The sequence below is a fragment of the Syzygium oleosum genome, unplaced genomic scaffold, assembly GCF_021117445.2.
Source record: "Syzygium oleosum isolate NSW1041296 unplaced genomic scaffold, Sole_v2.1 Sole_v2.02, whole genome shotgun sequence".
Taxonomy (NCBI): domain Eukaryota; kingdom Viridiplantae; phylum Streptophyta; class Magnoliopsida; order Myrtales; family Myrtaceae; genus Syzygium; species Syzygium oleosum.
Window position 1 is genome coordinate 15,321,797 of NW_026607486.1, and position 24,292 is coordinate 15,346,088.

Consider the following 24,292-nt stretch of genomic DNA (forward strand, 5'->3'; position numbering starts at 1 on the left):
TCCCCCAAAAGCGACGAAACACCCGACAGAGCAAAGGGGAAAAAGAACGCACCCCGCTTGCCCCTCCGTTTCTCTTCTTTGAAGAACCGAATAACCCGCGGTCGTCATTCGGGTCTGGCGGTTCCGTGGCGATTCCGGAGGTCAAGAGAGAGCGCGTTTTCTTGGGGTCGAAAAGGCGTCTTCTTTTTGGTCGGTGCTGCTGCTCCTCCTCCTCCTCCTCCCGCCGGTCCGTGGATTCGGGGCTTTTGTTGATTCTGGGATCGGTTGGATTTTAGTTAGGGCGGGGGGTGTGGGTCTTGTCGTGCTACTTTGGCGGTGCTTGGAGACCGAGATTCTAGTGGTGTACATAGTTAACTTGCGTTGATTCATTGGCTAGAGCAGTCTGAGTCCTCCATTGGAAGTGTTTTGTGATTCTTGGAGGATTCCTTCTGATCGTTATCCTTTTTTTTTCTTTTGGGTTTAGAGAAAAACCCCGCCTTTGAGAACAAAAAAGAGAAAAAAAAAAAGAAGATTTAATACCCGGACAAGCCCGCATTTTTACAGTGGGTTCTTGTAATAGTTTGGATATAACAGTTTTTTTTTTTCTCCTCCTGGGGGTTCTGGATTCAGTTCATGTCAAGGACACTTGGTTCGTTCTTTGATTAATTGGAGTTATTGGGTCCTATGAGATTACCCGATACTCCATTCTTAGATCTGATAAATAAGTTTAGGTTTTGGATATCTGGGGGTCTTGATTCTGTCGAACGCGTGATGTCTGGTAATAGCAGTTGCGAGAGGTGCTGTGAGGGTCACATGGACTCGACGGGCGATTGGGGTAGATGCCATTGCCAAAGTTGTGGCAGGTATCTGTGCGGAAGATGTACTCGGGGATCCGAACCCGCCCTTGTTCTAGATTCAGGTGGGTCGAAACACGGGGAAGCTGGTGGTGTGGTCGGCATTAAGCACTGCAAACTTTGTGCTGAGAGTAAGGTCAGAGCAGAAGGTCGGAAGAAGTACTGTGAGAAAGTACACCCTCGAGATAGTCCGGAGCCGCCATCGCCTTGCTTCAGTTCGAATAGCGAGTCTATTCAAAGCAATTTGGCCCAATTCCTGGATTCTCAAGAGAATTTATATTCCACACGTGGCGTGATCACCAGCGGCATGGCTTCAGTTACTGCTCATTTAGCACCGGTATCTGTTCGTTGCTCCCCGAGCAGGTAGCTTGAGGAAGTCTCCTTACATCAGTATTTAAATAATAGTTAGTGTCCGTATCGTTTGTTATATTTTGCATTGAAGATAAGGCAATTTGTGACAGAGGCATGCCGAATATGGAACGGCCATTTTGGTTGGCATTTGAGAGGCATTTAGCTTGTGTTTAGAGTTGTTTCTGCTGTTGTATTGTATTAATTGTTTTTAATATTGAGTTCTTGATTGAAAATTTTATGGGTCGGGGTATGCTCGAGTACCTGAAGAGCATGATATGTGACAGAATCACCCCTTAATGATCGTTGATACCTTCTCGCGTAGTGTATTTTTGACAAGATTCATGTGATGAGTGCATTGATTGAAATTGCCTTTGTAGTAGTCATAAACTTTAATGAATTTAGTGTGAATCTATTCCTGAAGTACCTGAAATGGATGTGAAACGGTTACCGTTTTGGTAAATTTTGCAGATACAAAAGTGATGAAGAAGCGGAGGATTCTGGGAAGCACTCAGTAAGTCCCTTGAGTGATTATTCTCATGGGATTACAGATATAGGTTCACGTAGTTTTAGTTCCAGACATGATTTCGACAGTTATAGGTCTGTGTTTTCCACTCCTTCAAACAGTCCCTCTAGGATTAATTATACTTCCTATAGACGTGGACAGTTTGCACAGCACGAGCAAGAGGGAAGCCCGATGTCTCGTGATGGTCTCTTTGATCCAGAAGGCATGGCTGTTTTAAGAAAGCCTGAGGTAGGGACTGAGGATGCAGAGAGTAGTGATTACTGCTCGGATGATTTGTCCATCTTCAGAAGCCAGTATGAAACATCTCAACAGCCATTGGATTTTGAAAACAATGGCCTTATCTGGTTTCCTCCTCCACCTAATGATGAAGATGACGAGGTGGAGGGCAATTTCTTTGAATATGACGATGAAGATGACAATGTTGGAGATTCAGGAGCAATATTCTCGTCCAGCAGTAGCCTTTCTAGTATGTTTTCAACAAAGGAGAGACAACATGAGGGAAATAAGGAGCCTTTAAGGGCTGTGGTCCAAGCTCATTTTAGGGCTCTTGTATCACAGCTATTACACGGAGAGGGAATCAAGATGGGCGGAGAGGATAGAGCTGAGGAGTGGACTGATGTGGTGGCAAACATATCATGGCAAGCTGCAAATTATGTGAAGCCAGATACCAGCAGGGGGGGTAGTATGGATCCTTGCAATTATGTTAAGGTTAAGTGTGTAGCAACAGGAAGTCCAAGTGAGAGGTATCTCTTCTTTTCAACTTTTTTTCTTCTTTTCTCCTTTGCTCTCTCTGCTCAATATTGGGCAGAATTTAATGCTGGATGGTTTGTTGCGCCTGATTTGTTGATTTTTAACAACGGGAGTTTCTGTTTCTGCAGCGCCCTCATTAAGGGGGTAGTATGTACAAAAAACATAAAGCACAAGCGCATGACATCACAGTACAAAAATCCTAGAATACTGATTTTAGGAGGATCGCTTGAATATCAGAGAGCTTCAATTCAGCTGGCTTCTTTTGACACACTACTGCAGCAGGTGGTCTTTCAACTTACTCGTAGTCTTATACTGGGCAGACTGCTAGCTAGCTTTTCCCTGATACTGAAGGAGAGGACAAGAAGTATTGTTAAGTAATAGAGAGCAATTCTAATATTGTCAGACACTTTTTCGGACACTGGTCGTGCTCTGTACTTGGTTGTAAACAGATTGATTTCGATGTACATAAGGCAATTCATATGAGGAAATTGCGTCTTCTTGATCATTTCTTTTTCTCTTTAAATCTCTTTTTGCGCATGGGCTGGTTCCCAATAATGAAATTTTTACTTTTTACTATCAAAATAGTACTTGACAGTAGCATTTCATTCCGATTATTAGCTTCCCCATGAATGATTGGTTTAGGTTCTTGAGACTTGATTGTTTCCTCTCTCTATAATGCTTTTTTGCTTGGGGATGGTTGCCAAGATAATACACTTACGTTTGAGCTTTCTGATGGATCAGGAAATTGATCATCTCAAGATGATTATTTCAAGAATAGAGGCTCTTCATCCAAATGTTCTGCTGGTAGAGAAAAGTGTTTCGTCTTATGCTCAAGAGTATCTGCTGGAGAAGGAAATATCTTTGGTGTTAAATGTGAAAAGACCGTTGCTGGAGCGTATATCCAGATGCACTGGTGCTCTAATTACTCCGTCGACTGATAATATTTCTACGACAAGGTTGGGGCATTGTGAACTCTTCCGACTGGCAAGAGTGTCTGAAGAACATGAAACTTCCACCCACTCAAACAGGAAACCCTCTAAAACTTTGATGTATTTTGAAGGTTGTCCTAGACGCTTGGGTTGCACGGTATGTTTCTCATGCTTTCTGGAAGCTAAATATTGCACAATTTAGTCCAGTAGTTGATTTGTCATTATTTGTTGGATGATGCATGTTCATATCTGGCCTATATTTTGTTGGGAATCATCAAGTTGATCTATTTATTAGTTTAGTACAAAGGCATTGCGTTTTTGTGAGTAATGTAACCGTAATATGCCTGACTTGTTCAAGGGAACAGGCGGTACCATGTTATATTTGCTCTCTAATGTACCGATTATTCTTTTCTTCAGGTTCTTTTGAGGGGCACGTGTCGTGAAGAGCTAAAGAAGGTTAAGCACGTTGTTCAGTATGCAGTGTTTGCTGCCTACCATCTATCGCTCGAAACTTCCTTTCTCGCTGATGAGGGTGCTACGTTGCCCAAGATAGCTCTAAAACGATCTTTACCGAACGAAAAAGCTGCCTATGGTGTCCTTTTGCCACTTTCAGCTTCTAATAAAGCTAATTATGAAGATTTAACTGATGGCTGCAGTCTAGATAAAATTGTGGATATTGGTTCAGAAATTGGAGGAATGGAAACCCTTTGTAATCATCTTGCTCATGGTTCTCCATCTCCACAAATGGAACTCAGTGGCCAAAGTGCACTCTCTGATGCATACAATGACGATTCAGCTCTAATTGATGGTCTTGAATCATGTGGCTTAAGTCAGTCCAAAGACTTCCAGAGATCTGCTGATTTTCCTTGTAAGACTGGAAATATACCCCTGCCTCAATTACCTGGAGGTACACATCAGGAAGCGTTGCAGGCCGGTGCAGCTGCTGAAGGGGAAAAGTCTTTGGGGAATGAGGAAAATGAAGTGGCTGGTGAGTACTTTTCAGCCACTGACACTAACCAGAGCATATTGGTTTCCTTTTCAAGTCGATGTGTCCTTAAGGGAACTGTGTGTGAACGATCTCGGCTTTTACGCATCAAGTTTTACGGGTGTTTTGATAAGCCTCTTGGGAGATATCTTCGTGATGACCTTTTTGATCAGGTTAGTGCTTCATCATTCTTTCGCTTTATTTTTAGTTTATAATAGTTCCTGATTTTATGTTGGATGGGATCTATGAACTAACCAGCATTTTTTATTGCCAGACATGTTGCTGTCGATCTTGTAATAAGCCTGCTGAAGCCCATGTCCTGTGCTACACCCACCAGCAGGGGAATCTTACAGTTAATGTAAAGCAGGTTCCTTCTTTAAAACTACCTGGTGAACAGGATGGGAGGATATGGATGTGGCATCGGTGCTTAAAGTGTGCACACGTGGATGGAGTTCCACCGGCTACTCCAAGAGTGGTCATGTCAGATGCTGCATGGGGTCTTTCTTTTGGAAAATTCTTGGAACTTAGTTTTTCGAACCATGCAACTGCTAATCGTGTTGCTACATGTGGCCATTCCTTGCAGAGAGATTGCCTCCGTTACTATGGGTAGGTTGTATTGGCTTTGAATTTCTTGTAGCAAATAGTCGCATTTACTCGAACTATTGATTGTTAAATTTCTTATACTTTCCATTTGGCAGCTTTGGAAGCATGGTTGCTTTTTTCCGATATTCTCCTATTGACATTCTTTCTGTCCATCTACCTCCTTCGAAGCTTGAATTCAATGGTCTTCAACAAGAATGGTTAAGAAAAGAAGCAGCAGTGGTACTTTCACATCTCTATTCTTTATTTAGTGCTTCACATAGATGTATTCTGATACCGGCCGTGTCATTTGGTAGTGATTGAACTTGTGTCTATATTCGCAGTTGACAGACAAGGTGGAAAATTTGTATCTGGGGATGTCAGATGTACTTGACAATGTTGAACAGAAAAGTATGTTTCTTGGACATGAATCTTTAGATACAAGTGAGCTCCGGAACTACATCAAGGACCTGAAAGATCTTCTAAAGAAGGAAAGAAGTGATTACGATGTGAGATTCAAGTTACTTGCAGCTATTCTTTTGTCGCTTTAACATCGCTGGGTGTATAATAGCAGAACCTTAAAGTATTGGTCTAATCTATTCCCTACATAGTTGGCTCTCCCATGACCTTCCTCTGTTTTTTCATGCAGGAGCTGCTTGAATTAGCTATGATGGAGTCGTCGCAACAAGGTCAGATGACCATAGACATTTTGGAAATGAATCGCATGCTGCGATCTCTCATAATTGGTTCCTGTGTTTGGGGTCGCCGGCTCTATTCTCTAGATTTGCTTGTTGAGAGAGACTCTCCTAAGACAAAGCGAGGGGATGCTTTATATGCCCAACTGAAAGAGTTGAGAAATGATCTCCTGTACAAGGATGGAAGCGGTAACATCTCTGATTCCTCGGAATTGACTGCTGCGTCTGCCAGTGGATTTTTCTTAGAGCAAGCGGACACACATTTATCATCACTGGGTCCTTGTGTCCCTGAAAATTCAGCACTGACTTCTACCCATCATAACACAGAGGAGGATGTGCTCTCAAATGGAGAGATCAGTTATACTAACACCTTCTCTGAAACTATTCCCACTGAAGAACCTAATCTTTCTGAGAGGATAGATTGCGCATGGACCGGTAGCGATCATCTCACGACAGAAAATCAACCTTTCCATAGTTCGCTGGCTGATGGAGCCACAGCTTCTTCTGGACATATTAATGAAAGTAATAGCCCCCCTTTTAGGAGGTTAATGTCACCTCTGAGGGTTCAGTCTTTCGACTCAGCAATGAGAGTGCGTGACAGAATTCGGAAAGGTTTGCCCCCTTCTTTGTTGCATTTGTCAACCCTAGGATCATTCCATGCTTCTGGAGCTTATAGAAATATGTTGAGAGACCCGGTTTCTAATGTAATTAGGACTTACTCACAATTGTTGCCATTGGAGGCTCAGAAGTTAAACTTGACTGTTAGCTCCGCACCGTCTCTCATCGCCACTTCATCTCTTTTGGCGGGGGGAGCCCGCTTGTTGCTTCCACAAACAGGCCATAATGACATAGTAATTGCTGTTTATGACGAGGAGCCTACTAGCATTATATCATATGCACTTTGTTCTAAAGAGCATGAAGACTGGGTCTCTAGTATGTCACGTGAGCATGGAGGGGACTGGAGCGGTGATGATATTCACAAGGATGATGTCGTGGCTTCTAGCTTTACCACTTGGCAATCTTTTGGTGCTCTCGACTTTGACCATGCCAATTATGGGAGTTATGGATCAGAGGACGCATCGTCGTCCATGGCGACAATTTTCAAGGACTCGAACAAATCTCCACATTTGCGGATTTCTTTTGGGGACGAGTCCTCTACAGCTGGTGGCAAAGCGAAGTTTTCAGTCACATGTTACTTTGCGAAGCAGTTCGACTCTCTGCGAAGGAAATGTTGCCCGAGTGAAGTAGACTTTGTTCGCTCACTGAGCCGATGTCGGAGATGGAGTGCACAGGGAGGAAAAAGCAATGTTTATTTCGCTAAATCTATGGATGAAAGATTCATTATTAAGCAAGTTACAAAGACGGAGTTGGAGTCCTTTGAGGAATTTGCTCCTGAATATTTTAAGTATCTGACAGAATCTATCAGCTCAGGAAGCCCAACATGCCTTGCTAAAGTTCTTGGACTTTATCAGGTTAGTTTATTCTTCTTGTTCTGTCCTTACCTTCTTCTTCTTTCTTTGCGTGCAGGTGTTTAGATGACCTATTCCTTTCAGGAAAATGACTGATCTCTCTTTTTCCCTATGGTCCGTGTCCGCATTTGGTTGAGTAGGTCACTGTGAAAAGCCTGAGAGGCGGGAAGGAGATGAAAATGGATTTGATGGTGATGGAGAATCTCTTTTTTAAGAGAAGCATCTCAAGGGTCTATGATCTTAAAGGGTCAGCAAGAGCTCGTTACAATCCAGATACGTCGGGAAAGGACAAAGTACTGCTCGATCTGAATCTTTTGGAGACTTTGCGCACAAAGCCCATTTTCCTAGGAAGCAAGGCAAAGAGAAGTCTGGAGAGGGCCATCTGGAATGATACGTCCTTCTTAGCGGTAAGCTGAAGCTTCTAGACATGTTGATTCGTAGTTTTGACACTTGTTTGAGATGCCATTGCAAGAGCAGTAGAAAATGACACAAGTGGTCCTTGAACTTTGACCCGATGTGCAATATCATCCCTGAACTTTAGTTTTGTTCAATGTGGTTCTTGAATTATTGGTAAACATTCAATGTGGTTCTTCCGTTTACTCTAACGACAAATCAAACGTTGATGATGTGGATTATTATAAGCTGTAAACATTGTCTAAGAGAAAGAAGAAAAGAGATTGGTATCTGTTTTTTATTTGGTTGGTGGCCTCTGTTGGAGTTTTATTGAGTTCTTTTGTGATAATATTCCACGTGGAAATTTCTTGTCCTAATTGGAGATGAATATCTTTCGTGGAGAATACGTGTGTAACTTTTCTTTTTGTCCATCATTTAAACTTGACATTTGGTCAAAGTTCATGCACCATTTGTGACATTTTCCCCAAGAGCAGCGCAGCACTAAGTGTGATCTGATAAAAGGCTCTTGAATAATCTGACAATGAAACCTTATAATTGGACAAAGACACCGATGCTGTCTGTTAAGGTTTACACCGGTTCTTTTGCAATTTATTTTACTGTGAACTGTCTGCCTCCAAGCATTTCCCTCTGCAATCTTAAGAATGTGGTTTATGATTATTATTCTTGTCTTTGTGGATGCAGTCTGTCGATGTTATGGACTACTCGCTCCTCGTTGGTGTGGACGACGAACGCAAGGAGTTGGTTTTGGGGATCATTGACTTCATGAGGCAATACACCTGGGATAAGCATCTGGAAACGTGGGTCAAGGCGTCGGGAATTCTCGGAGGTCCGAAGAATGCTTCACCAACCATCATATCTCCCAAGCAATACAAGAAGAGGTTCCGAAAAGCCATGACTACGTATTTTCTTACCGTACCGGATCAGTGGTCGCCTTGAACAGAACGTACGCATTCTTTCTTCTTCCTTTTTCTCCTTTTCACTGAAAATGTATTTATTCATTAATAAGAAAATGTCGAGAAAGCTACAGCCGCAATGCAAATGCAGAGAAAAAATAGGCTCTTTAATTTCTCTTTTGCCGCGACATCTTGTATACGGGTAGAATTAGCCCACGACCAGGTCTTAACATAATGAAGGGGAGGAATTCTTTTGGCAAAACATGTCTCCGTACATTCTTTTTCCTTCGAGAATCTTTACTCCTTGAATTGCCAGTGTTCTTTCCTTTGATAGCTTTCATGATGACTGGTGGCTTCAGAAAGTTCTGTTATGTGTTTGGCATGAAGTCATTGTCATTTTGAGCTATTTTCCCCTTGAGTCTAGTTGGGGCATGATTGAGTCAGCGACGCGGTTCAATACTCGAGAGCCCCGCTCTATTCTAATTCAAGACTCGATACTCGTCTCTGTTTCGATCCAGTTTGATTTTACAAGCTCGAGCTCTAGCCAAATGTAATTTGAATGAGCTCGAGCCTGTCTAGCCACGACTTCGGAGCTCGACCTGACTCGATTTAATTAGTCGATAAGTTTCAGTCACGGCTCAAATCAAATTCGAACTCAAGTCAGACATCGAAATGCTTTACTCGCAAGACTGTTTGGAGCTTCCCGTAGCTTTTCGGTGGAAAGCTGAAAGCTTGCACAACTAGTGGAATGTGGTTTCAATGATTAAAGTCTAATCATGGGTAATCATCGTCCAATTAAAGTATCAAATTGGACTTCAAATGAGAAGCGAATGCATTCTAATATGCTTCGAAGACTTTGTAAAACTCGAACTACTGAAGTAATGCGTAGGCAATAAAGTGGACATCAATAAGGAAATTGCGTGGATGGCGTACATTCATAGATGTTATACTTGTTCAATGACTGAAATTGAACATAACTGTTTTTAATGGAGATAAATGAAGTGCGTAGAAAAGGTAAAAGCCCCACACGACTAAAAAAGCTTTTATAACTAAAGACAAGGGCTGGAACGAGGAAACCTAATCCAATTCGAGTTTGGAATTCAAACTCGAGACAAAATCTAATCCAAATTGATATGTTACAAGTAGCCTTCTCATCTTCAAAATCTAATGTGCTCTTTTGTGATCTCTGTTTTCTTGATTGACGGTGTTGTGCGTTGTCAGTGTTGAATGTCTTGGACGTCACCTTTACTTTGATTCCTCTTGTATCTTTAATGTGCCATTCTGTTAGGCATCCTGATCTTTATCCGGAAGAATCGTTGCCTGCCTCTCGGCTTGCGCACTACTCTAGAGATGATTTGTAATTGATCCAAATCCCTTAACTACAATTATTGATTGGTCGGGAGATCTTTCTTGACTCAGTTTCCAACTCCTTTCAAGTTTCGAGGTAATTCGTCACCACGTCGTAAACTTGACTTATACTCTATCCATTAAAAACTCATGATTGATGAGCTCGTTAGACATTCTACCAATGAGCTTCTTGGGCCAATCATATTTGTATAACTTTTACGATCAATGGTCTTGTTAGGCATTCCATAGATCGCGCCTTACGAGTTAAATGCATTGTCACGGCCTCGTTTGGGCCATTAGCTTCTTTATGTTAGTACCTAGATTTTGGGCCTCGTGTTAACATATGCCTCTCTTAAATGCAACACACGTCTTTCCATTTAGACAAACATGCATTTTAGCCCTTTAATTGATAGGCTTAGGACTTCATTGCACTTTTTGAAAGTTTTAAGATACAATCGCACTTTCTCGTTTAGGATCTATGGTGCATATTTTTGTTTATCAATATTATATATCGATAGTATTGTTCGAGAAGACAATATTCTTATGCTCTCTTGATCCTTAAATGTGTAATCACCCATACTTTAAGGGAGCGAATTCATTTAAAAGAATAAACTAGTATCGAGGCATGCGTGCGCGATGATCGTGGATGGCTCATGTATGAAGAGAAAAGAATCACTCTTTGGGAGAAAAATTGGATGAGTATTCATCTAAGTAAGATGTAGCGGGTAATTAGGAATTGGATGTTAATTTAGTGAAAAGAGAGTAGGGGTTAATTTCATTTCTATATCATTCCGATGCAAAAACAATGGCGGGACATCTGATAAATGAGAGAAACCTCACTATTGTCTCCAACATATAGACAAATAGATAGTCAAAGTAATTACAACTTCTTCGTATTTTATTTCTTTTTTTGGGTCCATCACTAGGCAAGAGTGAGAAGCACCATGTCTTCACAGCTTGTTGCAAATAAACCTGACTACCTAAAATGTGAAAGGACATACGTTAATGTGGCTTGAGCACTGCTAATCGTTCTCCTTAATCAGAATCAAGAAGCCACAGCGATGTGCTTATCTCCTCCATCCACTGGTAGGAAGCTCACCCGTTTCTGCAAAAGACAAGCACTGAACATTAATCAAGTTTGCTCAAAAGGAGAGATATTTAAAAAGCGGGTCCAATTACACCTATTCCTTATCTTACATGGAACGGAATGACGTAGCGATATACCTCTTTCAGGGGTCGATTAAACCAAAACCGACCCCACTCGTGAAATGTCATTTTGACCCCTCTTATTGATGAAACGGATATAAAAAAAAAAGAAAGACCCAACTTTATGGGAAAAAAAATTCAAACTTTGTGTACATGTTTAGAGCATTGCAGACTCCCATGAATGGTCAAACCCACCAAACATAAGTGTAGTGGAGGAACTGGACATACCTCACGAGTTTTGATACGTTCACCAGCTCTTCCATGGCTCCTCACTTTCCATGGTCCATGCTGGTCAAACAAGCCGCTCTCATCGCCTCTCGGTTTGCTTCCCAACCCAACATCGACTTTGCGGTCGTTTGCAATGTAGAGGTTGATGATCTTCTCGGCCACCTCAGCTTCGTCTCTACTCTCCTTCATCAGCCTATCCACCTCTCCCTTCGGAAGCCTCATCCTCAGCCTCGTACCGCCGCCATCGCCATCTTTGGCATTCTTTGTTGCCCCCCCGATGCTTGTCGGGTTCACAATGGATAGGTCCGAGACTGACCTCCGCGCCAGCATTAGGCTCTCGAGCCGGTCCCTGGCGCTCATGCTTATGCCCGACCTCACCCTTCTCGGCATCCTCTCCTGAGAGCTCTCGGGCAACTCCACTAGGAAATATAGCCTCTTGGGCTCCAAATTTTGGTCTGCCTCCAACGGCCTCGCCCGGACGCCGAAGTGCTTCACCGCCTCGGATTCCAGCAAGACGTACCCCGGGTAGCCCCTAAGGACATCCCCCGCGAGCACCGGCGTCCTCAGCTTCAAGGTCTCGCCGGATATCTTCATCACCTTGGCCGTTTTGTTCTTCTTGGCTCCAATGGTGTTGCCCATTGTAGTGAAAGCTCGAGCTTTGGTTTTCAAAATGGGAAGCAGTAGAAGAAGAAGAAGAAAAACAACAACAGCAAAGTACACTAATGACGAGAGATGTTTCGCGTTTTGTCTTGGGCTATAAAAGCTCCAAATGTTCACGGTTGGTGTAGTAGAGAGAGTCTTTGTTTATGTATATTGTATGGTTGGTTTCTGTTTGCTTAGGTTCACTGGTCAAACAGAGAAGCCAATTTTGAAAATAGGGGAAGAATGTTTGACGAAAAACCGCAAACGTGGCTTTATCGCCTTTTCAATCGACGATTAACATTTTACGGGTTAATTAGATTAATCGTTTTTCTTAAAGATTTAAAGTCAAACAAGATATAAGAAAAGGTCAGGATCCGAATGCTTGATTTGTGCTCTGATGCCATGTTAGACGAACCGATTTCTCCTGAGAGTTTACGTACGTCGCGCGCAAGGACAATCGGCGTAGCATTATCTGCGGCTTCCCACGTGATTATCGCTTGGTTTTCGCGATGTACGTGGCAAGCTGACTGTTTCCTCCGTGATGAGATTTCGCTGCCGTGACGAAATTTCTCCAAAGTTCAACAACCATGGATGTTGTTGCCCGATCGCGAGGAGACTGTTGAGGAAGAATTTATAACATAAAGTTTAGATCCGAAATCGACCATGATTTTACGTGCAAAAGAGGAGGAATGATAATAAATTCAAGAAAGGGAAACGCATCGCTTTCGTCGGTTTCGGTGGTTTAGGAAGCAATCAAACGGAAATCACGGCGTGGACTCGTGTGTTCGAGGAAAAAAATGTTGCCAAAGATTGCGAACGACCATGTGGTTCGTATCGACTTCTTCAATCTTGGAGGACTCTGTTGAGCTTGAATGATGTGATGTTTCTTGTAGATTTGTCAAGGGAAGAAAGTGCTTGGTTCGATGCATACCAGATTCTTTTCATAAAACCAAGGACGCGAACATGTTCGGCGGATGGGCTAACTGTCCAAAAAGTCGCAAATTCTATTGTACGAGAACTAATTCGGTCATTAACTTTTTAATTTGATCAATTTAGTCGTAAGCCTTTTGACAATATACCTATGTAGTACTTTCGACTAATTTGGGCATTCAATACGCGGTACGGCCGATGTTGACGTGGACGATTTTTTTTCGAATTTTTTGAGTTTTTTGAATTTTATCCTTTTTCTTTTTTTCCTATTTCCCTCCGCCGGCCATCGTCGAGACCTCGACAACCAGCGGAGGGATATAGGGAGAAAAGAAATGAAAAAAAAGAGAAGAAAATTCAATTTTTTTTAAAAAAAACGGAAAAATCGTCCACATTAGTGCTGGTCGTGCCATTTAAGATGGCTGAGACTGATTGGATCGCTACAACAACGATTTCCGGCCAAAATTAGTCCGAAAGACTACGTTGACAAATTGGCGGTCGTATAAATAGGTTCAAAACTTTTTGGACAATTTTCCCATTTACAGACTATCCGAAGAAAAGTAAATACAACAACCTGTCGCCATAAGCCCTACTTAATTTGTGTCCCTAGGACCCGAAGCCGAACTGCAACCGTGAGAACGCCCTTACCGCTTGGTTGGTCCAAGGGTAGGGTTTTACCAACCCTCCGTGTCTTTAAGTAATAACCAATGTCTGACTAATGAAGAGGGTTTTTCACGTACAAAGTTTGTTTTTTCTTCTCCTGTTTTTACATAATTATAATGGTGGTGATCAAAGACAGCAACCCGAGAGACACCGAGAGCAAGTTGAGAACGGAACACCTCACTTCTTGCTTTCAAAGCATCATAGATACAGCAATGCCATGCCAACCCTAACCTAAGAGCTCTGGAAACTAGCACCCTTGGCAGCGTCTTTCAAGAAATAGACGATCCCTCGATTCGTCAGATTGCTCGAGAGCAAACAAAGGGGATCGAGATCGAGATCGAGAGAGAGCGCAGAGTCGTATACAACCATGTGAGGATAAAGCAGCAAGAAGAATACCATGTGGAAGCCAAATTGTCAAGTCACCGAAACGTGGGCTGACCATCACCAACTCAGTATCTAGTAAGAAGGCATTAGAATTCCGACTTTCAACGACACGGGACGACATCGGACAACCAAAGCCGTCGACTTAATTAATTCAGACATAGTCGAGCATGTTTTTACGTCGAGTCATTGGCGTCCAACATAAAAAAAACACGCGCCATTTTTTCGCTGATTATGGCTATAAAGAAGTGGGGAAAATCATATATAGAATGGTGTTCAAATCTGAAACCGTGGTGAGTAGGGAGACTGCAAGGGACCGAGTCCAAGATTGGTGGAGCCCGAAGATGAATAGAAAAATGAAGAATTCGCTTCGCTAGCTCGGTCTGACATGGAGCGTCCATCAACATGAAAGATCGCGAGATACTTCCCCAGATAAAAATTTCAGAGTCGGTCGACATATATATAGATATATTCATGCAATTTGGCTCGTTTTCAACGGAAGTAGGTACTGACTCGCTGAGTTGAAGGGAGCCAGCATAAACTGGTGAACACAACGCGTGAAGTCTCGAGCTTAGGTGGGGATTTTCGCAATCAACGGACCTTTTCATTATCTTAATCTCAACCCACACACAGTAATCGAATGTAATTTCGATGTCTCAAATTCGAAGTCATGGCGACACTTTGACAATGCAGAATTTCGCATACATTGGCCTGTATTTACGGCCAGATCAAGATTTATTGGTGCACACTTGGGAGTACATCGAAAGATTAGGACTTGGGGGGAGACATCCGAAGCAAAATAATTTCATAACAACCAACACATTGAATGAACACTTCCTGCGCATTTCGCGCAGTAAGAAACGAGACGGAGAGCAGTGAGATTGAAAATGTCACCTCAATGCCCCTCTTGTCAGTTCAAGCCCGGTTCGACGGAAAATGAACGAAGAAAAAGAATTCCAAATCTCGAAAGTAACAACTTGTCAGTATCAAGTAACACCCACACCGTCAGAGCTTGTTGAGTCTCTGGAGGAGCTCCAATAATGAAGTGGCCTTCCTTTTAGCCCTCTCTGTGCCGCTTTTGGCAAGCTCGGTCAGTGGTATGACGGCGCCGAGCCTCCCTATACATGCAAGATTCTCGCTATCTCTCTTGCACAGGGATAGCAGTATCGCAGCTGCATTCTCTTTGCTCCTTGGTAAACCGGTTCTCAGAAGATCTATGAGAACGGGGATCGTGCTAGACTTTACCATGCTAACCTTAGCATCCTGGCAGCTAGCAAGAACGGACAATATGGTCAGAGCTTCATCGACCATATAGTGACTCGAATCTGTGAGCATCTTCAACAGTGCTGAGATGATCCCTGCTCTCACGGCCCTACCTTTGTTTCCTTGGTAGATACACAAGTTGAATAGGGCAGTTGCAGCATCTTTCTTCCCCCTGGAGCTACCTGTCTGAAGCAACTCAACCAAAGCAGGAATAGCCCCAGATGCGCCAATTATTATCTTGTTCTCATCTCCAAGTGACAAGCTGAAGAGGGTCGCTGCCGCATTCTCTCTAGCTTCCATGGTCCCGGCTCTTAGGACTTGGACGATAGAAGGAACAGCACCCGCAAGCATTATCAGCCCTTTGTTGTTTTCGTATATCGAGAGGTTGAGGATGGAAGTGACTGCATTTTCCTGTACTGTCGTGTCTTCGGATGTTAACAGATTGACCAGAGCAGGAATAGCACCCGCTTCTGCTATCAGAATTCTATTATCAGTGCTTCTCTTGGACAGCGATCGGATTTCTGTTACTGCAGTTCGACACTCCTCAATGCACCAGCCGGAGAGCTTCCGGACTAGAGACTCGATGTTTGCTATATCACCGCTGATGTCACGGAAAGAGCCGTCGCTGTTTTTTATTTTTCCATTGACAAAAGCTGTCGGCTGCTCAATATTGTTATTCGAGCACCACTGGCTGATTAGACTTCTCAGGACGTAATTTGGAGTCAGTGTTAGATTTTGGAGCTTCTGTCGAGTCTTTGGACATGTAAGGTTGCCACTGTCTATCCATCTTTGTATGTAAGATCTTTCATACGTCTGCAGAAAAAAGCGACTCAGAAATCCTGGTGATAAAGTCAGTGAGGTAAAGTTCACAAAAAGATGAGAAGAAAACCTGTCCAGTGGCTACGATCACAGGATCTCTCATCAATTCCAATGATATTGGGCAGAGAAAATCCTCGGGTATAGAAGTTACGTTGGACTTTTTTATCTCCTCTGATTGGTTGCTCCGATTAGTGCCCAATTGGTCCCTCCTATCTTCATCTTGAGCATTTGATGGACAAACCTCCAATGATGAGGATGAAATTGTGAGCCCTTCCATGATGACTGTACAATCATCTTTGGAAAGGTCACTAGCTTGGGGAATGCTCGTGTTTGCCATGACTGTATGATCAATGTTACCAATATTCTCAATGTGCAGTGTTCCTATTGTGCGGCTGCCTGATTGCACTCTTATCTGATCAGACTCCATCTCCAATGGCTCAGATAAGGCCCGGGACAACATTTTTGAATTCAGAGGCCCATGCCTTTCTGCAGCTCTTCTCAACTGAGCTCTGACCAATTCAACCTATCGAAAGAAACTAACTTCAGGGAAAAAAGGTAGATTAGGATAAAGCTGAAGCACCACATATTTCCCGAGTGATACCTGTTCTTGAACTTCCTCGGAGATATCAAACTGATGATATGGCAGGCTTCCTAGGGCTTTCTCCAATTTCCATGTCACACACTGAAACTGGAATGCAATTTTCTTCGCTTCCCCCTCCTTAAAATCAGGAAGTACCACATTTTCAGAGATGAATCAAGACATTCTTCAAAGGGCGCACATGGGTATGACACCAGCTTAGCAAGAGCCAAGCTAGTTTAACAACAGTTTGCAATTAAAACAATACAAACCCACAACAAAATTAGCAAAGGAAAAGGAATCGGACTGCACAAATTGAGTAACTTGTCATCGATCAGATCAAATCCAGCTTTTGCAGAGCAGTATTCCAATTTGAAATTATGCCAAGGAAAACTTGGAAATATCGAAAAGGTTCATCCACGAGGATTCGCAGCAAAGGCATTGAATACAGACAATCACCTTTTCTCCATCATTGAATCAAATAAAAAATTTAATCCTACATCAGCTCTTGATTATACAAAACACCAGCTGGAATATCTCCCTATGTCAATACAGGACACTTTGCGATTTGAAACTAATCCTTTTCGTTTCAATAGAGCCCACCACAAGCTTGAAATTTTTGCCTCCATAAACTCTTTCACCACACATTTACAGCCTCCAACACACGATTGCACAAATCTTCACCTCTCTTGAAATCAACTAAATCGCCCCTAATTGGAAGTATGCGGCAAGACATAATCAAGCGGTGGCCAAGGTTCGATTCTTCTCTACTTTTGCCTCTCCTTATCCTCGAATTTCTTAAAAACAGACCCAATTAGTCAAACAATCCCCACAGTTCAGTGAAATCACATCTTTCAAGCAATGTCGCAAAATGCTGCATTGCTACTGTACCACACCAGAAAGTGATCTATCGATTCGAACGCTAGGCTATCACCCACATCAATTCCTACCCACGAGCAATCACATTTTCAAACCCGAAGTCGAAAATGCAAGCGCGACAAAAATCAAAACAAGGAGAAGCGTCGGCGACTCACGAAACAGGAAGCGGAATTAACGAAGTCGTGCGCGACGGAGAGGAGCCGCTTCGCCGCCTGGAGCGCCAACGCGAGATCGCACGACCAGCAATCTCGCGCGCCGGCGGCGGCGGACGACTCGCAGGGCTTGAGGTCCCGAATCTCTTCGAAGAGGTGCGTCAGCAGGGAGATCCTCCGGACCAGATCGGTGCAGTCCTTCCTGAACAGATCCTTCCCCTCCCCGCCGCCTCCGCCGCCGCCGCCGACGCCGCCGCCGCAGCAAGCGCAGCCCCGCGCGATCTCCCGCACGAGCTCCAGCAGGTCTCCGGCCGCGGAGCCGGCCATGGCTCCCCCACTCACGACCTCACTCTTTCCCCTCTCTCTCTCTCCCTCCCTCCCTCCCTGCCGGCGGCCTCCCGCTCCGGCGAGCTCTCCCTCCTCCGCCGCGGGCTCCAGCTGCGGCGCTAGAAAGAAGAGAGGGGGGGGGGGGGGCAAGGAGAGATCGCGGCACGCTCTGCGCTGCTCACAATGCGAGAGGAGGGGGGGGGGGGCAGGCGATGAAACTACTCACATTGCGCAGTCCAGTGACGAAGATTTCGGAGACGATGAGGATGAGAGAGAAAGAGATAGAGAGAGAAAGTGAGGACGCCGGAGAAGAAGACGAAGGAGATGATGAAGAAGGAGAAGAGCACAGAGGATGACAGTTGTAAATCAACGTGGTTTTGGATTATTGCCCACCCAAAAACAAAATATAAATAAATAAAATAAAATAAAATAAAATAAAGGTTTGCCCGGCAAAATATAAAAAAGAATCTCGTTATCTTTTCTTCTTTTTTTTAATTATTATTACCCAAAAAAACATAAAAGAAGTTTAAATCGGGCGTTGGTGTCCCAACTCGGAGCGTTTGCGGGATGCCGACTTGAGTTGCAATTACTCAGCGCACCACTCGCGAGATTGGAGAGCCCGTCACCCTGGCTGCCCCCACCGAGATGCCGGCAGTCGGGAAGTCTCTCTACATAAGGTCCGTTGCAGCTAGGCGACGAAGAACGGGACCGTTAGGAGATCTGTTCCCGGCTTCGTCGTTCACCTCGATGCTAACTAACGAGTCCTTACGGCGCCCTCGCAAAAAAAAAATAAAAATTTAATTAATCGATGGCATCACATGATACCCTGATGTAGTAACATCATGAAATGTGGTTTTTTTTTTTCTGTTGTTGTTGCAATTGACAAATTCTGAATGGGTAGTGGCACGAGAGCAAAGTTGAGGAGGGAGGGAGGGGGGGACCATTGCCAGTGCTAGGCCGTAAATGAAGGCGTTTCTGAAAATTGGACGATGATAAATATCGAGAACAGTGTGTGTGTGTGTGTTTTGCTTGCAACTGTTTTTGCAAGTTTATGTCGAGCCTAAGCAATGTTACCTAAAATCCCCTGGTCCAGCTGCTGTTCCTTGCAGTGGAAAGTAGAGTAGGAGCCTCCACCAAACTTTGTACTTTTGAAGTTTTTGGGACAACCTATACTTTACGTCCTAATGCTTTGGAAAACAATTCACTCCAAACTCCAAAGATCAATTGATCATCCGGAAACGTCCCCGGCCTGAACTGTTTGTTTTTTTTTTGGGGGGGGCGGTGGGGCTTATAGAAGAGCATCCAGTTTCAGTCGGTTGGCAAATCTGCCATCGTCAAGTTTCTGTCCACTAATATCGATAAAAGATTCGATGTGCCATTTCATGTCGTCTCTTATTATTTCCTCTTTTTTTTCATTTTCATTTTTTTTCCTATCACCTTCTTCATGTCCGATTCGGTCTCCAAAGAACTCCTTCCTTGCGAAGAGAAGCACCCGCAATGAACTTATGGGTGCCTATTGAACGCGAGTGCTCTTATACGAGACCAAAAACAAAAATGTTCGGCCCAGAATTTGAGACCCAACATTAAGTTCATTTTTGTTACGAGACAAAAAAAAGTTCGGACTAAAATCGGGACCCGATCTAAAGTCGGCGTTTTTGCAAGAAAATTAGGATTTCTTTTTACCGGGCAAAAAGCTCTGTAGGGTGCACAATTCAAAGAACATAAAAAGGAAAAATGGATATTAACATAAATGGTCCATGGACTTTAATCCAATATTCAATGTGGTCCATGAACTTTTAGTTCATATTCAATTTAATTCCTAAACTACATGAATATTCAATTTAATTCCTAAACTACATGAAAATATCGAACGTTGTTCTTTCATTAATTGAAGTCCAGGGACCATGCATATTGAAGAGGTTCAAAGTCGAGGGACGAAATTGTACATTGAACTAAATTTTAAGGGATCGCATTGCATATCGAGTTAAAGTTTAGGGACGATTCGTGTCATTTGCCCAAAGAAAAACCCCGGATGACCCAACCCAAAAGGAAAAAAAACATAGGAGAGACTTTTCTTGTGGCGGGGGGGAATCTCCCATTGAGGGAAGACCCACTCTCGTGCCCCTCCCTCCGAAATAAAGAAGAAGTCGGCAATGGAAAACCCCCCACAAAAGAACCTGTTGATTCGGTGCGAGGGAAGGAAGGAAGGAAGGAAGGAGTAGACCTCATCATGCGAAAAGCGAAATAAAGAAAGTCCAAGAGAAAGTTTGGGAGACAGCAGTGCGGCAGCAAAAGAGAGACGTGGGGGCTGCGACGGGGTTGACCTCCCCCCCACCTGAAAGAGCCCGCAGTCGCATCACAGCCCGTTGTGCTGACGGCAGAACGGAATGATCTTTTGATCCATTCCCATTCTGGGGTGGAAAGCAACCGTGTGTGTAAATGTATGCGATCTGTTCTGGTTGCAGCTTATGGAATCGGTCTCTCTCTTTGCCTAGGTAAAGTCAAACTTGTTTATTTCTATTTTCGATTCCATGTCGTTGTCCGGGACCGAGAGGAATCGAATCCGAACACGAGGCCCCCCCACCCTCCCGTGACGAATCAGAGGATTTTAGCATAGGATTAGGAAGGAGGTTAGGGTGATGACAGCTGGGTTTTCTTTTGGCCGGTTCGGACCGCCGTCTCCGTCGCAGGTTCTGGTCCGCGTGACAAAGTCCGCAATCGACGTGCATGGTTTTTTGCGAGATTCGGTGCCGAACCAATTATGACCGGCTGGGTTCCGACATGGGTGGACAACAGAGGAGAGGAAAACATGGGCCTTTTCTCGGGTTGGCGACGGCATTGAATTTTTTTTCCCTCCAACGAACCGTAAATTGAGGGGATCATGTACCGGTTTGGTCAATGATTGTTTGCAAAACATTGTTGATGGAAAGAAAACGGATAAAAATTTGGCGAAGATCGGGAGTAGCCGAACCTTCGATTTCTGCGGACGAAGAAACCCCCCCCCCCCCTTGCTCGCGGTCCCGTCTGGTGCCTCGTCGATCCGTGTAAAGAATGGTAGGGCTCCGTGCATCCGGTGGGCGAGGAGGGCGAGGATGGTTGAGACGATGCTGCGTGAGATGAGGAACGGGGGTAGGGGTGATCTTCATCGTGATTGCAATCCTCGCGGTGCGCTGGGATTTCGATTTTTTTAACCGGTGGATCTTAACGAGGATCCGATTAGTTTTCGTACATGGGTCCTAACATATTGAGCACCCGACACTGACATTGAGTCTGCTTTGAAGCGGCATCATCGCCATGTGGTAGCCTCATATGGTTTTTTATGTGAAGAATCGATTGAGTTCGAATCGAAGCGCATCAATTACCAAAAAAAAGGCACTCGCACAAGGGAACATAGACATTTTCTTTGGCATCGTGATCGCCGCTCTCCCTCTCCCTTAGGGTTTCCTCTCTTCTAAGCCGCCGCCCAACCTTCTACTTCCGAAGCTACATCCCTAACGGAGCGAGACACTCCCTCTCCCTCTCCTCTCTCTATCTCTTCATCTACAAGAATTCTTCGTTGATTTCGACGCGGTCGACATCCTCCACGGAAGTGGAGAGGTTTGTTCTGTGAGCTTTGAAGATCAAAGCGTGAGCGCCTCGAAGAATCTGCTCTCTCCGGATCTACTCGCTCACTCCTGCTTCGAGTGCTTGCTCCGTATAGTCGAGTGCTCCGCAAGTCTCCGAGGCTCCTCTGCTGCTGCCTTCAGCAGTCGGCTTATTTTAAAGCGACTTTGCGATCAACTTGTATTTCTTTTGCAACTCTTATCACCCGATCTAGAGCTAGATTTAGATTTTGGGTGCTAGTCTATCCCGTTCTAAATATAGGTCTGGGAATCAAAAGGTGTTTTTTGTGCTCTTTTAACTTGTTGGTGTTACTATTGTCTCTATATGGTAATGGTGCTGGGGACGTTGAACCTAGACACACGCTGGCGTGCACCGCCTTTTGGCAAAGTTGTAGCTACTGGAGAGGGAAATCTCGGCGTGTGCTCATCACTAGTGATAATGCAAGGTTTGATGGTCGGCCGCCAGTTGTTCTTTGCTGCTACGACAGATCTGTCTTTGTGGAATGAACGAGTCTCTGTAGGCTGTACCAAGTTAATTCACTTTTCAGATTTACTTACTTTGTGGCATTTGCAATTTTATCTTGAAATTGTGTACATCTCTTTCATGTGACATGAAAGTTTTCCTTCTGGCCCAAATAAAAAAAAAAAAAACACAACATAGACAATGTTATGACTTACATTTTGATTTGGACACATCGTTCTTGGAGGTCCTTCTAAGTGGTCTCCTAGACACATCATAATTGCCGACATACATCATGAAAAAACAAAGCTAAACATATTAAAATCCTTTTACTAAATTCTATTTGCTGATTGAACAGGTAAGATTACAATGTGTACATTTTTAAATAAGCTAACCACTTTGTCTCATGCGCATGTCCCATTCATCTAAGCATCCAATGCCATATAATAATGTTGTCCCATCAATTCCTAACAATAAGCAATTAAGTAAAAAACCAGTATTACTTCGATCAATCCGCCCGTGTAACTCAAATTTGGGTGACAAATTAGATCTCAATTCTTCATAAGAATTTGGTCAATGGTGACTATAGTTATAATCATGGACCTGAGCACGCACTTACCCTCCGTCACCAACTCCACTTCCCAAGAAGTACCAACATCACCTTAATTGAGGAGGCCCTTGGTAAGCAGGAGATAATTATGATTAAGCAAAGTCATTAGAGTAAATGATACTCCTCCTTTGCCGTTTGGGTTGGTCTACTTGTCATGAACATGATCATTAATTTTCCCAAGATGAAGCCAAAGGTCACACTTAAATTATCTTGAGGACAACTTCAAGAGTAAGGCAAAATCGATGTGCTAATGCAATCCACGTTGCCATTCCTAGAAATGCATTTCAATGTCTCCTTGCACGTGTGATTTCTCCTTGTCGTGCTTGCTTCCGAGTATTTTGATGAATTCGGCCAAAGATTATATAAGTATGTATCATTGATTTCACGTTAGGTAATCACGTTTATGATATTATGTGCGCATTTTTTTAACGGATCGTCTTATGTGGTATATAAGTGCGTATAAGACGTTTCAATCATGACACTCTGGTTCGTCGGAATTGAATTGACGACGAAAGATAACATTGATATAAGATAACAAGTTTTTTGTTGATTGATCTGGGCCTTTACAAAGAGTATGATGTGGCTACTTAAAGCCTGCAATCAATGGTTATAAAAGGAGGTTACAAAATTTAAATAAATACGTAACTTTCTAATGTTTACAAGAAGCTAGAGCTTAAGGCTCCGTTCGTTTGGCGGAAAATATTCTCCTTTTGGAAAATATTTTCCCGGAAGTCATTTTCCTGGAAAATGTTTTCCCGGAACATAATTTTCCGGTGTTCGGCGACCAATATGAAAAAGTTTCGGAAAATATTTTTCGCCGGCGGTGGCCGGCGACCGGCGACGGCGGCGGCTGGTGGCCGCGATCGGGCGGTGCCGGCAACCGACGGCGGCGGCAGTAGTGGGCCGGTGGTACGGCGACTCCGCGGCGGCGGCGGGCGGAGGCGGCGGCCGGAGATCGGCGGGCGGAGGCCGGCGACCGGCGGCGGCGGCGGCCGGCGGCGGCCGGCGACCGCGGCCCGGCGGCGGCGGCCGGCGACCAACGGCGGCCGGCGACTGGAGGCGGTGGTGGCCGGCGACCTTAGTGAAGAAGAAGAAGAAGAAGCTCCGGAAAATGATTTCCGCTTTTGAAGAAGCGGAAGTCATTTTCCATAGACTTAGGCTATTTTGTGAAGGGGGGAAGGAAAATATTTTTCCACGGAAAACGTTTTCCGCCCCCCGAACACCGGAAAACCCGGAAAATATTTTCCGGAAGAATATTTTCCGCCAAACGAACGGAGCCTAAATATCTGAAAATATTGCTAGATGACTCTTACAAGTCGATGTGGGTGTTGTTGACTTCATCCTAGATGACTGATATTCGCTGTTGATAGCTTTATCTCGTAACAATGATCTAAAAGAGCTTAAATATCCAAAAATATCGCAACTTGGTAGTTATGCGTCCATGTCGATGTCGATGTCGATGCCTTCATTCTGAAACAACTGATATTAGAGTTTAAATATCCGAAAATATCTCTACTCATCAGTTACTGAGTATAAATACCAATTCAAAACCTAAATTTTTCAATTTTGCCAATTTAATTCTCAACCTATGCGTGGAATTCCAATAGCCATTTAGGTCAATTTTTGCTAGAAATCGCTGACGTGGCGGTATAGTCATCGCCGGCCGTCCTACATGGAACATTGTCATGTCAGCTGACTTTCAGCGAAAAAATTGATCGGAATAACTATATTGGAATTTCATATAAAGGTTTAGTTTAGAACCGAATTGGCATCCCATACAATAAATTT

At 43.8% G+C, this 24,292-nt stretch overlaps 3 protein-coding genes across 3 annotated transcripts; 1 reads left to right on the plus strand and 2 right to left on the minus strand.

The window, feature by feature from the left end:
- The first annotated feature begins 604 nt into the window (after nucleotides 1-604).
- On the plus strand, nucleotides 605-8,683 carry LOC115671116 (putative 1-phosphatidylinositol-3-phosphate 5-kinase FAB1C). The gene is made up of 11 exons (XM_030592920.2): nucleotides 605-1,196; nucleotides 1,653-2,450; nucleotides 2,586-2,739; nucleotides 3,199-3,543; nucleotides 3,804-4,544; nucleotides 4,646-4,977; nucleotides 5,070-5,193; nucleotides 5,295-5,459; nucleotides 5,600-7,117; nucleotides 7,255-7,521; nucleotides 8,210-8,683. Exons 1-11 carry the CDS (start codon nucleotides 664-666, stop codon nucleotides 8,462-8,464), a joined length of 5,232 nt encoding a protein of 1,743 aa, XP_030448780.1. The 5' UTR covers nucleotides 605-663; the 3' UTR covers nucleotides 8,465-8,683.
- A 1,832-nt stretch (nucleotides 8,684-10,515) lies between these two features.
- LOC115671512 (uncharacterized protein At1g66480) lies at nucleotides 10,516-12,031 on the minus strand. The gene is made up of 2 exons (XM_030593108.2): nucleotides 11,203-12,031; nucleotides 10,516-10,873 (listed from the first exon to the last, which is right to left on the minus strand). The coding sequence occupies exons 1-2, from the start codon at nucleotides 11,839-11,841 to the stop codon at nucleotides 10,814-10,816; spliced, it is 699 nt and encodes a 232-aa protein (XP_030448968.1). The 5' UTR covers nucleotides 11,842-12,031; the 3' UTR covers nucleotides 10,516-10,813.
- Nucleotides 12,032-14,599: 2,568 nt separating this feature from the next.
- On the minus strand, nucleotides 14,600-18,178 carry LOC115671144 (U-box domain-containing protein 11-like). The gene is made up of 4 exons (XM_030592620.2): nucleotides 17,509-18,178; nucleotides 16,499-16,615; nucleotides 15,968-16,420; nucleotides 14,600-15,891 (listed from the first exon to the last, which is right to left on the minus strand). Exons 1-4 carry the CDS (start codon nucleotides 17,830-17,832, stop codon nucleotides 14,821-14,823), a joined length of 1,965 nt encoding a protein of 654 aa, XP_030448480.1. The 5' UTR covers nucleotides 17,833-18,178; the 3' UTR covers nucleotides 14,600-14,820.
- Between the last annotated feature and the right edge of the window lie 6,114 nt (nucleotides 18,179-24,292).